Source organism: Prionailurus bengalensis, chromosome B4 (assembly GCF_016509475.1).
Source record: "Prionailurus bengalensis isolate Pbe53 chromosome B4, Fcat_Pben_1.1_paternal_pri, whole genome shotgun sequence".
Classification (NCBI taxonomy): domain Eukaryota; kingdom Metazoa; phylum Chordata; class Mammalia; order Carnivora; family Felidae; genus Prionailurus; species Prionailurus bengalensis.
Window position 1 is genome coordinate 18,844,211 of NC_057358.1, and position 19,269 is coordinate 18,863,479.

Consider the following 19,269-nt stretch of genomic DNA (forward strand, 5'->3'; position numbering starts at 1 on the left):
AAAAACCTTCGATGTATCTACTTCTGGCCACCTCATTCCTAGTGGACGCCCATTTCATCTTTCCACAAATTATTGAAAGAGGCAGTGAACTCTCACCCTATTTTAAGTATGTCTTCTTTACTCCTTGTCTATACTCTGCCTGAATAAGCTTTACACTTTTTTTAAAATATTGCAGCCGTACCAAAAAAAAAAAAAAAGATAATAATATAGAAAACTCTGTGTACCCAATAGCCAGTTTGAAGGGGGGGGGGGTGCGTATAAAACAGACACAATTGAATTTTACCTTTCTCCACGTGTTCCCCACTTTTCTTCCCTGGACATAAGCACTCTCCTGAATGTGGTGTTTATCAGAATCTTTCAGTAGAGTAAATCTTGTCATGTTAAGCCTCTGCTTCAGCCCTTCACTGTGCTTCCATTACTTTTAGTCCCCAAACCTATTCCGTGGCTGGCGTGGCCTCCCGTGGGCTGTTGCTGTCCCCTGGCTGCCTCTCTCCAGCCTCCTCACACACCATCCTCTATGAGGTCGGGGGAGGCCCTCTCCCCGCTCTAGCTGCCTGGTGTAATCACTCAAACATACTCAGCGCTCCATAATTGCTAGCAAATTGGATGAATACATGAGTGACCGCCAGACACTGTGTTGAGATACAAATACAAAAAAGCTCTTGCCCCTGTCCTCCAGGGTTTGCAACAGATGATCAGACAGGGGAACAGACCAGAGGGTGGATGTGAAAATCAACAATTGTAAACCAGTGAGGTTGAGACCTATAATAGAAGTTGGGATGTGCGCAGGGATGGAACACCAAAGGGCGTAATCAGATCTTCTGGGGTTGGAGAGGATAAAAGACAGCTTCTCACAAGTGGAGACGTTTAAACTGAAGCTTGAAAAATGAATAGAATTTTTCAGGGCACGGAAGGAGGAGAGCGTATTTCGGGCAGAAGACTGCAGCTTGTGAAAAGTGGGTATGACGCAGGGCACCCGCGGGGAGCTGGGAGTGGCTGAAGCATTGGGTCCGTGTGGAGAAGAGGAGGAGAACCGGGCAGCGGCCAGACCAGGGAGGGCTCTGTGTACTGAGCTGTGGCATTGGGACCATTGTCATTGTTGAAACCCAGTTTATTACCTCTGCGGCAGATGCTCTGCCCGGCCAAGCTGAACAGCAGATACAAAGATGAATAACTTGACCCACCTGTGCTTAAAAGCCTATCTAATAAGGAGACACAACAAATCCACAATGCAAACGGTTTTTGCCCCTCTTTTTCCTCCAGTAGAAGTGTCTCTGGAAGGGCTGTATTTAACGAAATTGGGATTTTTTTAGAAGACTTTTTTGGTAAAGTCATCGGACGGGAGCTGAATGGCTACACACCAGAGGGGCCAGTGTCACACTCCAATGCCTGTGACTCACTCTCGCAGTGTGACCGCGTTGTAGTAACTAGTCTTTAAAAACCTCGGGGCGCCTGGGTGGCGCAGTCGGTTAAGTGTCCGACTTCAGCCAGGTCACAATCTCGCGGTCTGTGAGTTCGAGCCCCGCGTCGGGCTCTGGGCTGATGGCTCAGAGCCTGGAGCCTGTTTCCGATTCTGTGTCTCCCTCTCTCTCTGCCCCTCCCCCGTTCATGCTCTGTCTCTCTCTGTCCCAAAAATAAATAAACGTTGAAAAAAAAAAAATTTTAAAAACCTCCACAGTTGCAGAGCCTACAGAGGATGGTGACAGCCACCTGAGGGGCTGTGGTGACCCATGTTCGCATGATTTTAGCCCCCACCTTTTGCAGGATGGCATGGGGTTGGGGAGGGGCCTGTGCTCACCTTCTATTTAAGGTCAGCCATGAGGGGACACTCGTTCACATAGTTCAGCCCCTGTGGGTGGCAATAGGAGATAACCATTTCTTTAGCTTAAGAACGGCCATCTTTCTTAATAACGTGTAAATACTCCTGAGAGTGGGTAACGTGGTAAAGATTATATCCCATTCTCACTGTAGCACATAGTAACTCATCAGATTTCTCCTGAGTGAAGGTTTAAATATGAGGGAGAGAGCTAATTGCCACTGTATAGCTACATCGGGTTTCTGACAGTGGCATTGTATGAAGAAGAAAATGTGGAAGCCTGAACGATGAATGCTCATAAATTTTGTATCTCCCCACGTCTCCTGTATCCCAAATTCGTGCAAAGGTTAAAATATTCTTAATTTTTATTCTAAAAATCTTAGAGAGGCGTTCCGTTAGCACTGGTGTCTGATCGAATACAGGCTTGTCTCGGCTTCATTGAGCTTTGGGCACACGAACGAGATAAGCTTTTATGGCCGGTTATGTCATTGAGGCCAAATGCTACCTGCGCCCCCTTCGCTGCTCCATTCACACACTGAACAGGAACTTCAAATGAATGTCCAGGGAAAGAATTCCTCCCAGCACGGTGGACCTTTTGATTCTGTGCCTTAGCACATATAAACTGAAATAAAAAAATAGTTTATCCCTTCAGTTCTAATTAGTCTGAAGCAGTTACACAAAAGTGCATTCGAGATATGCGCTCTTGCTGCTCCAACACAAAGACAAAAATATGAGAAAACCAGGTTATTAATTACAGTAGAGCTTCCATGCTTTCCCACAGTGTCCTTTGAGGAGTGCCTCTTTTCAACCTAGGATATGATAGTTTTGCCCCCCGAGCCTTTTTGTCAGATATAAATACGGTGTTGGGGGGAGCATATCTAAGCATCTTTTTATTTTCCCTGGGAGGCAATAAAATGTTGTACCTGCACTTGGAAGGTCGTTTTTCACTGGTCATACCAGTTAACCTAAGGGTGGGTTTGCATGATTCCTTCCCTTTCTGGGGTTGTCCCAGGACTGTGGTTCTATTTGCCATTTCTGCCTCTTCCCAGTGCATGTTGTTCTGGTCGAAGGCACTGTATTGAGAAGTTAAATGAGGCTCTTTTGTGAATATCTTTTCCTACTGCTTTACTTTGGTTGTATAATCAGATGTTAAGGTTTAGTTGAAGTGAACGTGTTGAGAAAGAAATGGAAAAAAATGGCATCTCTAAATGAGATATCAAGAGAAGTAAGGTGTTCAGGTATCTACAGGTTGATGGCTTGCAAGAAGTTTATCTGTCTCTAAGGTGGAGAGAAATCTTTAGAAACAAGAAGAAAGAGAAAGGAAAAATAACCAGAATTGTGATTTCATCTAAATGTTTTACAAAATATTTTTTCAGGCTTGTAAAATATATTTGTGATAGTTGTTTTATTTAGTTAGATCCCGAATTATATTTCTTTCGTGTTCTATAGATTTCCACTTACCATTTAGATATCTATTTTCAATAAGCCTAATTGTTTTCTGCATTAAACCAATATACAAAATGTAGCGAGTGAAAAAGAAATAAAAGGCATAATGATTAGAAAGAAAAAATATTCTCATTGTTTTCTAATGAAGTGATCATCAATAAATTAAAGCCCCCCAAAATGTACAGATTATTAGAATTAGTTCTGGAGCTAAGATTTCTGAATCTAAAATCAATATACAAAGGCAGTTTTCTGAATGCCACCACAAACTGTTAGAAAATATGATTGAAACTAAAGTTTTCAATAATAATAACATCTTCAAAAAAGACTAATAAGTAAATTGGAATAAATCTAAAAATGATGTACAAGACATTTTTGAGAAAATTAATTAAAAACAGCTTAAGATATCTAGAATGCTAAATAAATCTATATACTATGTTTATGGGTTGGAAGACCCAAAATCAAAAGGAGTGAATTCCTGCTAAACTTACTTAAAATTTCAGTGCAATTTCAGTCAAAATCCAACACAGTTATTTTATGTGTGTGTGTGTGTGTGTGTGTGTATCTTGATAAACTAATTCAGAAGTATGACAGAGTGAAAGACTAAGCATAGTCACACATTCTTTTATTTTTTAATGTTTATTTTTGAGAAAGAGAGAGACAGAGCCCACATAGAGGAGGAGCAGAGAGAGAAGAGACACAGAATCCGAAGCAGGCTCAAGTTGGGCTCTGTGCTGGGCACGAAACCTGCTTAGGATTCTCTCTCTCCCTCTCCCACTACCCCTCTCCTTCTTCCTCTCTCTCTCTCTCTCTCTCTCAAAAAAAATAAATAAATACTTTTTTTAAAGTAAAAAGTGTAAAAACATAAAGGAAGGAAATGATAAATTAAAAAATGTATGAAAGTGGTTAGCAGTAAATTTTAAAAGTCATATTTATGTTTTATTCTATATCTTTTAGTCTGGATGGTAGATAAACTGATACATGGGTGTTTATTACTTATTCATATATGCATAAGCATATATTCTCTGCATATGTTATGAATTTTATCATTTAACATTTATTTTTAAAGCCATTAATATACATAGTCATATATATATATATATATATAAAAGCAAGTAGCAATTAGTCAAATGCCACAAAATATCCATATATGAATGTGTATGAATGTTTGAATATGTACTCAGGAATTTTTAAATCTAAATATCGCTTGCAAAGACTCAAGGTCAAGGAAAATGCTTTTTTAATATTTGGTCAAATTTTTTTTCAAATAGGATTATAGGAAGTAGAATGTCCTACATTTGAATTAGGATCTAATTTGTGAGATAAATGGTGGTACTAACCACATCCTACTGTTTTCAGCCTCAGGGAACATATAACGAATGCAACCATATAACGAATTCTGTAAGGTAGCCATGCTGGAAGAATAGATATTCTTTTTTTATGTTTTTATTTTATATTGGAGAGAGAGATAGAGAGAGAAAGGGAGAGAGACAGACAGAGCACGAGCAGGGGAGGGGCAAAGAGACAGAGACAGAGTCTGAAGCAGGCTCCAGACTCCCTCTGAGCTTTCAGCACAGAGCCCTACGAAGGGCTTGAACTCGCGAGCAGTGAGATCATGACCTGAGCCAAAGTCGGCCACTCAACTGACTGAGCCACCCAGGTGCCCCTGGAAGAATATATATTCTAACAAACTCTTCCCTGAGTCAACACTAGGAGGAGATGACTGAATAAACTTAATTTGTTTGTTTGTTTGTTTGTTTATTCATTTGGTGTGAAGGTAAGAGTTGTGAAAGAAACATAAGGCATGGATGGTAGAAAGTCTTAGGGCTGTTTTTAATCTCTCAGTGCTCTCAGTGACTACAGTCTTTCCTAAATTGGAGCTGATAAATTTCATAGAAGAATACAACCTATTTTTGAAAATAAATGCCTCTTTGAAAAGCTCAATCTAGGTGGTATTAGCCAAGATATTGATGGGTTGGGTGCATCTGGGTCAGATAAACGAGTAAAAATATGTCTAAAATGCTTTCAGAGGAAGCAAACTAACTGGATTGTTAACTGGGAGTAAGGATTTTATGATGCTTCAGATTTAAGATATTCAATATGCATTTTGTATTGATTTACAAATCCATAGACTCTAAGATTTGCTCTTCCTCAAAAGAGAATAATTTAAGAATAACCCAAGGATACAAAAACTCCACTGCTCTACAACATGAGTTTCATTTTTCTAATTCAGACAATACTTGCTTGTTTTCCTTAACCATGTTGAAAGCCACTTCTTATCAATATTTCACATGAGTTCTTAGCAACCAAGAAGTAAAATGCTTAACTGTAGTGATGAGTTCCACTTAGTTCTCATTAACATTATATGTGTAACATGATGTGAATATGTTAACATGTTATTAGCATAATATGAATATATACCATAATTAAATATAAGAAAATATAATATATAATTATAAAATATATAAAAAGTAAATATATAACATGTTTGTGTATGTGTGTATTTGTATACGTGTATATACACACACCATACACACACCTGTATACATTATAAACAAAGCCAAATACATATTTTCCTTTCTTTTCTCAAATACACTGAGTTTTTCTTTTGGCATCTAATGTTTTGAGTGTTCAAATTGTAGGCCATATTGAAACTACCAAGTGCAAATTGTCATATGAATGTACAATTGGGTCAGTGCTCTTTTATTAACAAGCTGTTTTGTCCCTCTCACTGATAAATTCATCTTCTCAAGGGACAAGACTACTAAAACTTCAGAGAAAATGTAGGTGTGGTCACAATTCTGTGACTGTGAAAGGGCTCACGTCTCAAGAAGGTCAGAAGTATCACAGTTGGAATCTGACCATAGGGCTGCAGAGATCAAGAGCGGACAAGGGGAGGAATCAGTGTAGCTGCAGAGCGAGTCTCCCCAGAACCCTGATTGTTAAAGGGTGTCACAGGGCAATACAGATGTTCCAAATGTATGTTGAATGGTAGGACTGCAGCTACATTTCTGTAGCATTTCTTCCTGACCAATGCACACAGCAGTGCTGTTTAGAAGGGGTTAATTTTAACCTAATTTTACAGAGGAAATTGCAACTCAATGAGAGTGAAGACAGGACATCATACCTCTTGTACAAGATGAATTCAAACCTAGGCCTGTGCAGTCCACTTGAACTCTTCATGGTGAGAAATGCACACACACACACACACACACACGCACGCACACACACATTGCGTGTGTATTATATATGCATATATATATGTATATACATATGTATATACACACACACATATATGCACACATATACACCCAAACTATTTACATACTGTCTATCTAAACGTTGCATATATGACACTATATATATGACATGATCTAGAAGTTAAATGCTAAGGCATTAAAACCAAGACCATCTGAGGCAACAACTGGGATACTTTACTTACACTAGAAAAAAAGGAAAGAGCAAACCCTTGATTTGGAACTAGTTGTGCATGGCAGATGGCGGTTTTTGAGAAAGCAAAGCTTTTCTACTCCCTTTTATAGCTTCTATCTGGTCTAGATGAACGGTATTTCTCTTGCACTAAAAAAGGGAAGGACAATGAAAACATGGTCAGTACATTCAAGACCTTTCATGACCCGACTTGGAAGGATTGTGGTAAAACTTAAGGATGAAATCTCTGTATCTCCTATGAATGTCTAAACAATGAAGGGAAACAAAATCATTTGGGGAAGAATGGATGTGGGAGGGGCGCCTGGGTGGCGCAGTCGGTTAAGCGTCCGACTTCAGCCAGGTCACGATCTCGCGGTCCGGGAGTTCGAGCCCCGCGTCAGGCTCTGGACTGATGGCTCAGAGCCTGGAGCCTGTTTCCGATTCTGTGTCTCCCTCTCTCTCTGCCCCTCCCCCATTCATGCTCTGTCTCGCTCTGTCCCAAAAATGAATAAAAAACGTTGAAAAAAAAAAAATTTAAAAAAAAAAAAATAAATAAAAAATAAAAAAAAAAAAAGAATGGATGTGGGAAAGCATAGTTATAACTTCAAAAATGTGGGCTAAAATTTGTTTTGTAAACTATAGGCTTGCATAGACCACTATTCAGGGCAAGAATTCAAAGGAGTTATTCTCCTGCTACCTAATATTTTCACTTCAAAGTTACCTGATTTTGAAAGTAAGATATGCAGTACTACAGATTATTCAATAAATACAAGAAGGTCTGATGAGACAGGAAAAAAGTTCCCTATCTGAATATGGCCTCCCTTTACATTTGGCCATCTTGCTTCCAGGGCTCTTTCTGGTCATTTAAAAAATGGATGTTAAGTCCTTTGAAAAGGATGGGATAGTTTTTGTTGTTCTTCAGGGTAAGGGGGAACCCTGGGGATAAAATAAAAGCCACAGCAGGGCATGTGCTCCCCTCTCTAGAGCAAGACAGAGCCTGGATGGAAGGCCAGCTGGTAACTTTGAGCTGTCCTAGGTAGTTTCCCAAAGGGGTTACTTAGTCCCAATAAATGGGCAGAAATTCTAGGGGCAACTGATATTCACAGGTCAAAAAGCCAAGTAGTTGTTTTCTAGAAAGACTACCCACAGGGAGCAGGGTCCAAGAGATTAGGTGGGAATCAAGATAGAGGCTTTGCAAACATAGAGCAGCATAACCAACCCCAAATTAAACAGACCTCAGGTACTGGGGTCTAACTCCCAGCTAAAACTCTGCTACATGTGAATCCAGCATTTGACGCAGCATCTCTGAATCCCCAGTCGGGGTAGGGGCAGGAGGAGGCATAAATAATTCAATGCAACCCTCCCATTCCTCCCCATGTAGGAATAAGACTTTTGAAATGTTACCTGGATCAATCTGAATAGAGGAGACGAACTTGTTTCTGAAGCAAACGAGCAATCAGTGCTTCCATGAGAAGCCATGCACCACACAACTCCAGGGGGGTGCCATTCATTATCTGCAGTGTGAATGGACCCATCTCTGCAAATCCTACATCATGAGAAACATTTGGAGCAGAGGGAAGAAGGGTGCTGTTGACAGGGGCCACTGGCAATTAACATGAGTTAAGAATAAGTCACATGGATTTATTTGAGAAACAAGATGGAGAAGGCAAGAACTACAGGCTACAATTTTGTCACCGGTTCAAAATGAAAATGAAAGAGTTACAGACTTCTGTCTCTCTTTCTCTCCACATCTACACAATTCTGGCTCCTGCTCTTTCCTTCTAGAGTTGGAGAGAAGCACTTTATGTAGTCCACATACATTTTTATATCGGTAACTTCATGAACGTAATTCGTAGCCAATAACCAAGTTGTCACTTGTTGCCTTTTTTCCCCCAAGGAATGGCTTTGCTATGATTTGTAATCCCCCATGGTGCCTCGGGCCAGTGGAATAAAGGAGTCTAGGAGATGCGATATATTTTAACATATATATTTTTTATTTATAGAAAATGCACTTGATGTATTTTACCTTAACAGCTGGTTGGAAGTGTAAAGGGAAAATATTTGGTGAGTGACAATATTGTAGGTTTCTTCCAAGGAGCCACTAGTTGGCAAGCTCACATGAAACTCAGAAATATTTTTTTTTCTTTTTCTTTTTGCTTAAACATCTAGGTTGCATGTACAAACCAGTATCCTCACAGTGAACTGTGAGGTCTACTCGCAACAATTTTGTCCAGAGGAAGCCCGTTACATGAAACCTATCATTGTACGGTTGCAGCTGGCAGACAGTTCCATTACCAGATAACTTACCACAACTTAATTTTCGAATTAGCAGTTGCTGCCTCATATGGTTTTGTTTAAAAGACTGACTTAACTACAAACAAGTATTTGTCTGAAAGGGGTGTAGTTTACAGCATAGTGAGAATGCATTGTGATTCATCAAATGGCATTTTTGAACAATGTACGTTGAATTATGCCCAGACTTCACTTGTTCCCTTCAAGCAAGCTTGTCGATGACAAATATCGAGTGACTGACAGAACAATTAACCACAAACACTACCCAGTGAAATAACTCAGGCTTTCATGAATAGAAAGGGACCAGATCACATGTAAAGCTAGTGAGGAGTCCTAATGGGGAATCTGTTCTCTAAATCCTCATGGAACAAAGACCATGAATTTCCGATCTCTTTGATTAGCATGTAGACAAGTTCGTACATCATAAAGGTGACAATAGTGCCTTTGTACTCTAAAGGCAGCATTTAACTATCAGTGCTCAATGCCCTACAGGCACACACATTAGCTCCAACCTTTCCTCTGGGGTCAAAAATACCAACTGAAAGATGATGAAATAAAATACTTTATGTAGACCTTTACACATTAAAGTTTCATAGAATGTTTCACATAGCCTTTATTACTATGACACTTCCAATTAAATGAAATAACCGTTTGCAACCAATAAGATGTTAAGGTTTTTACAAGGTGCTTACTCCATCAGAATGTAAGACAAGATATCTCGAATGTAGAACTTTGGACATTCAGGCTTTTAATTATCTGTTGCCCTGTAGTTAGAGTCCACAGTATACCTTGACCCAAACTAGAAGAGTGCAGAGAAACGCATATCATACCATTTGGGTCTGAAGCACAATTTTGAAATCATATAAACATCCCAGTGTAAGTCCAATCCACTAGTATATATTAGACACAAAAGACTTCAAGAGGTAAAAATTAGAAGGAATTTAATGGATTGTTTGTTGTCTGCACATTTTTATTTTAAACACTGTGTTTTTCACACATCAACTCATTCAACCACAACAGCCCAATGATTACTCCCCCGTTTAACAGATTAGCGAACTGAGCCACTAAGATGTCAAGTAACAGTCACACCACTAAGATGTAATTTGCATGTACCATTAAGTAAATTCTGTAATCATATCATCCACCTACCGACTTAAGGCTCATTTGGTGGATTGCAATAGAGGAATCCAATGTAAATCTATCCATAAATTTGTCAATTAAAAGAACAGAGGCTGAAACGGATCCGAGGTGACTACAACTGTGCTCCAAAGTATAGGTGTTAGAATTTCCACCAAGAAAACAGGTTGTTTCTCCCTCAAACTCCTTTTAAATAAGAAGCATGTAGTGATCTAAGGAGATATTTTATGATTAGCCCTTCATATGGCTACCAACTGTTTTGAAAGAAATAATACAAATATTTTGCTTAAATTACTCCATAATGTAAACAACAAGAAAAATGAAATACAGTAAAACCTTGGTTTGGGAGCATAATTCATTCCAGAAACGTGCTGGTCATCCCACGCACTTGGTATATCAAAGCGAATTTCCCTATAAGAAATAATGGAAACTCAGGTGATTTGTTCCACAACCCAAAAATATTCATAAAAAAATTATTACAATACTGTAATAAATAAAAAATAATAAATAAAATACAAAATATAAAGAAAAATAAGCAAATTGACCTGCACTTAAAACCTTAATGGCTTGTGTGAGGGACACAAGAGAGAAGACAGTCATTGTAGAGGACGACTTCCACTATCACTCATGGAATCACTGCTATCTATTGGCTCAATGGAATCTTTTTCTTCATGGGGGCCATTATATATGCTCGCACGGATGTTGACTACAGTACAGTATTAATAAACTTGTCATATACTATATTTAATGTAACTGGAAATAAGGCAGCAGAGGAAAGGGTCTATATCTGCAGGCAGCCTGACCTAGAATGAAGCAAAGCATTCCTAAGCTTCGTCTTTTATGAAAAGCAAAGGACTGTCCATAGGAGCTTTGAAGTGACAAAAAAAAAAAAACACACAAGTGCCAGTTTTGGACACCTTCCAACATTCTGAAAAATCACTGATTTCTACCAGACACCGAGACCTGAGACTGAGCATCAGAGCATGGGGGATGATCACCCACAATCCTGCAGAGAGAGAGAGAGAGAGAGAGAGAGAGAAGAATCATTAGCTCAGTTGTGATCATTTGGCATCACGTTTGTGACGTTTGGCATCATGTACCTCGTATTGCAAGACATCACTCGTTTATCAAGTTAAAATGTATTAGAAATGTTTGTTCGTCTTGTGGAACGCTCACAGAACAGGTTACTTGCAATCCAAGGTTTTACTGTATATATTTTCTCTACAATAGAGCATACCTCAAAAAGCTAAATAAAAGAGGTAAATGTTTAAATGGGATGTTGGCAGCTCTAAGTGCCTTTGAAGCTTTGGAGAAGTTTTCTTCCATGAAAGCACTCTCTAATTTGCATAACTGGTTCTCATTCAACACCTAATCCGATTTCCCTACTATCCATAGGCCTGTAAGGTTTTTCCCTCCCTCAGGTACTAGCCACTGCTGAAAGGACATTTTCAAAATTTAGAAATGTATTGAAAAGTCAGTAGAACCCATCACTACAGTTAACCATTTCACTCCATGGTCACCAAGAACTAGGAACCACCTTGCAACATGGTTAAGGGAAACAAGCATGTATTCTCAGAATTCGCAAAATGAAACTTACGCTGCGGAGTAAGTGGGGTTTTTTGCACCCTTGACTTCTTTTACACATCACTCTTGGTGGTGGCAGTGGTAATGGTGGAAATAGATTAAGAGCAGTGGTGGATGTGTTCGCAGTTACAGTAGCTGCTTGTTAATTGTATTTGCAGCACTGTAATATAGTCAGAGCAAAAATAACTTATATTAATGTTACAGAGATAGAAGAACAAGAATCATAATGATAGTTTTTATACGTTAACAGATTCTTCCATATTTTTACTTATTTCTGTGGGAACAAGATGAGACTTCACCTTTGCAATTTGGGAAATTGTAGTTCTAGAAAACTTTTTCCTGGTGAAGGCAAGGAGCCGTTAAGGATTTGTATGATTTGAAAACTGGGTTATGGAGAATGGAGAATGATTTTTTTTTTTTTTGCCAAATCTATGTGGAAACATCCAGAGATAAAAATATACATATATGTATCTTTTAAGCATTAACGGTAAGAATTAGGCATCTGAAATCATTTATGGTGCTGCATTTTGCAACTCTGTTTTCCTGGGAACTTGCTGCTACTTTTCTTACACTTGTTTTTGAAAATTAATTTAGTATTGAGTCACAGGTATCATATTGCCTTGATTACTGCCCTCTTTATTCTTTTTTTTTTTAATTTTTTTTTCAACGTTTTTATTTTATTTTTGGGACAGAGAGAGACAGAGCATGAACGGGGGAGGGGCAGAGAGAGAGGGAGACACAGAATCGGAAACAGGCTCCAGGCTCTGAGCCATCAGCCCAGAGCCTGACGCGGGGCTCGAACTCACGGACCGCGAGATCGTGACCTGGCTGAAGTCGGACGCTCAACCGACTGAGCCACCCAGGCGCCCCGTGCCCTCTTTATTCTTTAAATCACGCAAAGTTTCTTCCATTAGCACATGGAGAATGGAGAATAGAGAAATAACCATTCAGAGCCACTGTCCCTTACAGAACATTCTCAGAGTATAATTTAATCCTTTCCTTGAAAGATCATACCTGCAGGGGTGCCTGGTTGGCTCAGTCAGTTAAGCATCCAACTCTTGATTTTAGCTCAGGACATGACCTCATAATCTGACGGTTTGTACAGTTTGTGAGATCAAGCTCTGCGTTGGTCTCTGTGCTGACAGCATGGAGCCTGCTTGGGATTCTCTCTCTCCCTGTCACTCTGCCCCTTCCCAGCTTGTGGTTTGTCTCTTCTCAAAATAAATAAATAAACATTAAAAAAAAAGAAAGATCATACTCATATAGGATTTTTGTATCTACCTAAATGGTGAAAATATAAACAAATACATCATAGATCCTGAAAAATAGTTACTCTTCATCTTTATAATTTTCATAATGTGATATTCACTTTGAACATTGATGATGACTCAAATTTTACAGGGAAATAAAATTAAAGTGATGACTGTGTCACTGTATCTTAATATCATTTAGTAAACTTGAGATATGTGAAATTGCAATTATACAAAATTCTGCTCAAGACAAATGAAATTTATTTTGAAGCATATTACTTGGCATTTGAAAACAAGAAGTAATCAATGATTAAAATACATGGTAAAGATTTTAATAGTTAGAAATATATTTTTTAAAGTGAATAGCTAAAATTTAATTATGCTCTTAATGAAAAACGAAAAGGAAGTCAAAGGAATAAGACATTGCTAAAAGAAATTAATTTCCAAGTAAATAACTGCAGATTTAAATTTCCAATAACTTATCTAGAAACCATAACTGAGAATTTGAAATAATAATGACCACAATATGCCAATGAAAGCTTTATTTAGACCATGAAGTGAAGTAACAAAACTTTAACACTTTTTTAGAGGTTTAAATCTACACAATTTTGTGTGTTTTTGTAAACTCTTGCTTGTTTTATTTCATTAATTCTTATGAAAATAGAAAATGATCTATAATAGTCTCAGGTATCTAGTTAACTTGTGATCGCCTAAACATTACAATTGCATTATCACAAATAATTTGCTTTGGGTTTTACTGTGTGTGTGTGTGTGTGTGTGTGTGTGTGTGTGTGTGTGTGCCTTTTTACATATATGTTCTTAATTGTGCATTTCTTAGCTTAATATTAAAATTAGTTATCATTCACTGAGCTGACCATCCTTTCAGGAAGCAAAAGACCTTGGAGGCAAGAAGCCAGTATTGGATTAACAATTTGTCATGGATAATACACAAAGTAAATAAAGCCAATGTGAATAATTGGAAGTGGGCAGAGTTATAACATAAGAGCTATTGAAAGTTAATTCAATATGAAGTTCTTTGTAGTTAATTCTCTCTCATTATCCAACCACTAGAATAGGCTGCCATTGATAACTTTCTAAAGAGAGTCATTTGTGCATTATCAGTGTTTTACCCTTTTATCTGTAACATATAATGCTTTTCTTCTTGATAGAGTGCTAGTATTATAATAACTGAGCAATGTACAAGTTTTTCTCTGGGTGTTTAACATTCTTTCAATTTTGACAAAAAGGTTTAGAATGTTTTCTGCATTTTAGTGTTGAGGATATCCATGTATGGTTTCTAAAAGGTCCTGAACTGAGATTATAGTTGAAGAAATGCAATTAAACTTTTTGAAAATGCAATTAAACATCATGAAAATGCATTCATTTGTAAAAAGGACTTGCATGTTCAGCTAGTGTTAAAATAACAAGGGATTAATAATGGCAGATTGAATATTTGAATTGCACACCAAACTGTATTACCTTTTTAGCCTGATGATCTCTCCCACAGTCCACACTTTCCCACAATTAAAACTGTACATATTCTAGATTTCTGATTTACCAGCCTGCAAGGTACTACAAAATCATATGAGACTTTGTTCCTTAATCCAGACTGTTGTTTATCAGACGTTAAGACATTCATTATATTCCTTTTTTTAGCTACTTTGATATTTTATTTTCAAAATAAATAACGGAGTATTTATTTTGCAACGGAGTTGGAGGTACTTTAAATATTATATGGGATTTTCCTTAACTTATTTCCTATTTTTTTTTCCAACTACAGGTTTCATATACACTGGAGAAGTCGTACATCGAATGCTAACAGCCACACAGTACATAGCACCTTTAATGGCAAATTTCGATCCCAGTGTATCCAGAAATTCAACAGTCAGATATTTTGATAATGGTATGTACTGGCCAGCCTGTTCTTTACTGAATGTGTATTTTCAGACATCGATCATCAGATTCATATCAATATTTTATGCCCTGGAGTTTTTCTGGTAAGCTGGATTGTAAATCGCTTGATGCAAATGCCTTGAGTCGACAAATATACTGTAACTGTTAATACCTGGATTGAAGTGTGTGGTCACATGTCACTTATTTATTCATTCATTTGTTGGTTCAACAACTCTTTATTAACACCTCTCTTAGGCACTGTAATAAATGAGTTGCTGTCAATGACTTTTTGAATAGAGCAAATAGATTCATTTAATGCTATTTGCAATAAGTCCTTATTGTTGAAAAATGACTTTTTGAATGAGCAATGACTTTTGAATAGAGCAAAAGACTGTCAATGACTTTTTGAATAGAGCAAATAGATTCATTTAATGCTATTTGCAATAAGTCCTTATTGTTGAAAAAACTAAATACGGATAATTTGTTATCTTCAAATAGAGGCAAGTGGCATAATACTTGGATATTAAATTTCCAAAACTTATGAAGGATACGTACCATAAGATGAACACACCTTTTAAAAAATACATAGCAGATAGTTAAAATACACTTACGAAAATCAAGTTCTCCTGACTTTAAAATAGGAAATAGAGCCTGCCAGGGTTTGTCAGGTATACTGACAATCTATCCTTACTATATTATTTGGGGACATATAAAATAGCAAAAACCTTGACTATATCACTGAATGCTATTGAAATCTAAGTGAGGAATTTCGAGTTATGAAGACCTTCAGATAAATGGATTTTGTGTCTCTATCTTTTGGAAGGCTACATGACTTTAGTAGAGAAAATACGAAAGGAAAAGTTTGTTTTGAAAAATCGAAGATAGAAATTTCTGTACTGTGTAATACAAAAATAGTATTTATTTGACCAAATGACTATTTCAAGAAATTTCTGTACTGCCCAAATGACGATTTCATCTTTTAAAATTATGGAACTATTTGGAGTTATTTCTACTCTTAATGACCAAGGAAGAAATTTACTGGTGGGTAGTATAGACTTAATAGTGACAGTAGCGTTGAGGAAATGTGATCATTTTGCTAAAAGCAATCTTCTGACCAGTGCGATGAACCCATTTTACAGATCAAAATAGCAAACAAAGAAGGAAACTAAATGTAGTTACCTATATGCTCTGAGAAACACATTTCAAACAACTTGAGTAGCACAAAGGTATGTTCCAAGATTAGGTAACTCTGAATGTTAGCCATAATAATTACCTCCCCTATTATTTTAAGAGCTATCAAACGCTATCCTACCTTAAAAATATGAGGTGCTAAAGACAAGGGTGTCCAAATAGATTGTAAAGATACTTGGGGTAAAACTATAACCAGACACTTATCTGAAACTTATTCCATGACTTTCCAGCCAGAATCACCTTAGTAAACAGGAAATGATTTGATGAAAGTTGATTATTTTCTAAGCTCTGTCACTTACTAGATGATGTTAGAGACATTTGCTCATGGGGACAGAATTCTGATGACCGGCTTTTCATAATATTAACATCAAAATCATAAAGCATAATGACATAAGTAAGTCTCTCCAATAACCACATAGGACAGTGTAGCAACTCATGTGGTCTGATATATGAACATAAGTAACACCTTCATCTTTAAGCTAAGGAAGAACATCACTAGATCTTGCGCCCATCATGAAAGAAATGGTGTAGGGTTGACAGTCATGGGCTAGGAAATGGACCACGCTAACTCAGCTCCTTAGAAATGTAAATTCCATTCTTCAACCCAAGGTTTTCTTTTGACAGTATATACTTTCACATCATAATTGTCCAAGAAAAGTGCCTCCCTGGTTTACTTACCCAATTGCTCCCTCCAGAACAATAGGTGAGTTGGGGGCTACTTGGAGAAATAGAAGATTTTATCTCCAAAAGCCACTCCCACCATCCTGTAGATCATAAAGTTTTAGATTTCAGTAACTTCTTTAAAAAAATTTTTAAGTTGATTTATTTATTTTGAGAGACAGTGTGAACAGGGGAAGGGCAGAGAGAGAGAAGGACATAGAGAATCCCAAGCAGGCTCTGCAGTGTCAGCACAGAGTCCGATGTGGGGCTCGTACTCAGGAAACCCTGAGATCATGACCTGAGCTGAAACAGAGAGTCTGACGCTTAACCAACTGAGCCACCCAGGAACCCCTCAGTAACTTTTAATAAAAGAGGAAACTTAAAATATTGGTTATTTGACAAAACAGGATAGAGATAATTTAGCTTTAAATTTAATAACATTTACACTTAAATAATCTTTCAGTTGTGTATGAACCACTCATTATGTACGTAGAACCATTCAAATTAATAAATGTTGGGAGAGCTATAATGGTTCTACTTAAAATAAAAAACTTAATTTAAAATAACTAATTGTTATTTTAAAAAGCCTGCTACTGGCAATATATTAAGAATATCTTCGGCGCACCTGGGTTGCTCAGACTGTTAATTGAGCATCTGATCACGTCATGATCTCAGGGTTCGTGGGCTTGAGCCCTACATCGGGCTCACTACTGTCAGCCTATCAGCTCAGAGCCTGCTTTGGATCCTCTGTCCCCCTCTCTCTGCCCCTCCCTCACTTGTTCTCTTCCAAAAATAAATAAATACTTTAAAAAAAAAGGAAAGAATATCTTGGAGTGCCTGGGTGGCTCAGTTGGTTGAGCGTCCGACTCTTGATTTCAGCCTCAGGTCATGAAACCAGGGTCATGGGATCAAGCTCTGCATCAGGTTCCACATTGAGCATGGAGCCTGCTTGTGATTCTCTCACTCTCCCTGTGCCCCTCCCCAACTCACACACATGCTCAATGAATGAATGAATGAATGAATGAATGAGTGAATAAGTAAATAAATAAGAATATCTTCATCAGAATTTGCATTAAAGACATTTAATTACTCCATTTATATGGATCTTTCTTTGGCACAAAATTTGAGGTAACTGTATTTCCTTGTATTTAATGCAGAAATCCCTAGAAAGCAAGAACTATTCTGCCCTCCCCCACCATGTTGTAGGAGAACAAACAGGTTCACACAGGTGTGTCCAAGGCCTTGCAAAAAGTTATAGAGGCAAGACAGAGGATAGGTCTTCTGCCCTCTATTTTGGTGTTTTCTCTGTACCATTTAAGTGCCTAACAGAAATTAATGAATAAAAAGGAGACTAGAGTTTGAGAGTTGCCAACATGCATGAAGGAAAAATGGTACTGTTAGTAGGCATTTCCTGATCAGAAACCCCTTTACTTCTATGCGTATGGAAGTTTCCTGCCTATTATTATCCTCATACCTTCTAATATTTAAAAAAGTGTAGTATAGATACATAGATGCCGATAAAAGAAGAGACTTGAGTTTTCACTTGGAACAGGGATTCATGGTGGTGTTCCCTCTGTTTAAAAGCACCCAGATAAAATCCAAAAGAATTTTTTGGGATTCTAAATGTTTACCTCAAAGAAACAAAATACATTGCTATATTGAAAGTGTACAAGGTGATGATTTCATATATGTATACATGGCAACAGGAATACCACTGGGAAGTTAATTAACACATCCATCAACTCACATATTTACCTTTTTTTTTTTTAGTAAGAACAGTTAAGTTTGACTCTCAGAAAATTTCAGTTATGCAATACAGTATTAGAAACTACAATCACCATGTTATGTATCAGATCCTCAGACCTTATTTGCAGTGTATGTGAAAGTTTGTACATTTTTACCAACCTCTTGCTATTTTCTTCATCCCCTAACTCCTAGCAACCAATATTCTAAACCAGTAACAACTGGCAACCAGTATTCTGAAATGTATTTCTGTGAGTTCAACTATGTTTTGTTTTTAAATTCCACATGTAAGTGATACTATGTAGGTTTTCTTTTTCTCTCTTTGGCTTCATTTCACTTAGCATAATGATCCATTTATGTTGTTACAAAGGCACAATTTCACTCCTTTTTAAGGCTGAATAATATTCCTCACTGTGTGTGTGTGCGTGTGTGTGTGTGTTCTTTATCCATTCATCTGTAGATGAACACTTAAGTTGTTTCCTTACTTGGCTATTATGAATAATGCTGCCGTGAAAAAGAGAGTACAGATATCTCTTTGAAAAGGGATTTTGTTTCCTCTGGTATGTACCCCTAAAGTGGGAATACTAGATCATACTACAGTTCTAATTTTAGTTTCTTGAAGAAACTTTATACTGTTTTCCATAGTGGCTGTGCCAGTTTACATTTCAAACAGACTACATGGTTTTCCTGTTCACCACACCATCTCCAGCATTTGTTATCTCTTGTCTTTTTGATCGCAACAGGTGTGAGGTGATATCTCATTGTGCTTTTGACTAGTATTTCCCTCATGCCTGGTGTCAAGCACCCTTTTATATCCTGTTGGACGTTTGT

The 19,269-nt window shown here is 37.6% G+C and overlaps 1 protein-coding gene across 2 annotated transcripts in view; it reads left to right on the plus strand.

Moving 5' to 3' along the window:
- Positions 1-19,269, plus strand: part of PLXDC2 (plexin domain containing 2) — a 455,689-nt gene that overhangs the window by 307,354 nt on the left and 129,066 nt on the right. For both annotated transcript variants that reach the window (XM_043564759.1, XM_043564758.1), the window contains exon 5: positions 14,732-14,854. In XM_043564759.1, the coding sequence (XP_043420694.1) occupies positions 14,732-14,854 (123 nt within the window). The remainder of the gene's footprint in view (positions 1-14,731; positions 14,855-19,269) is intronic.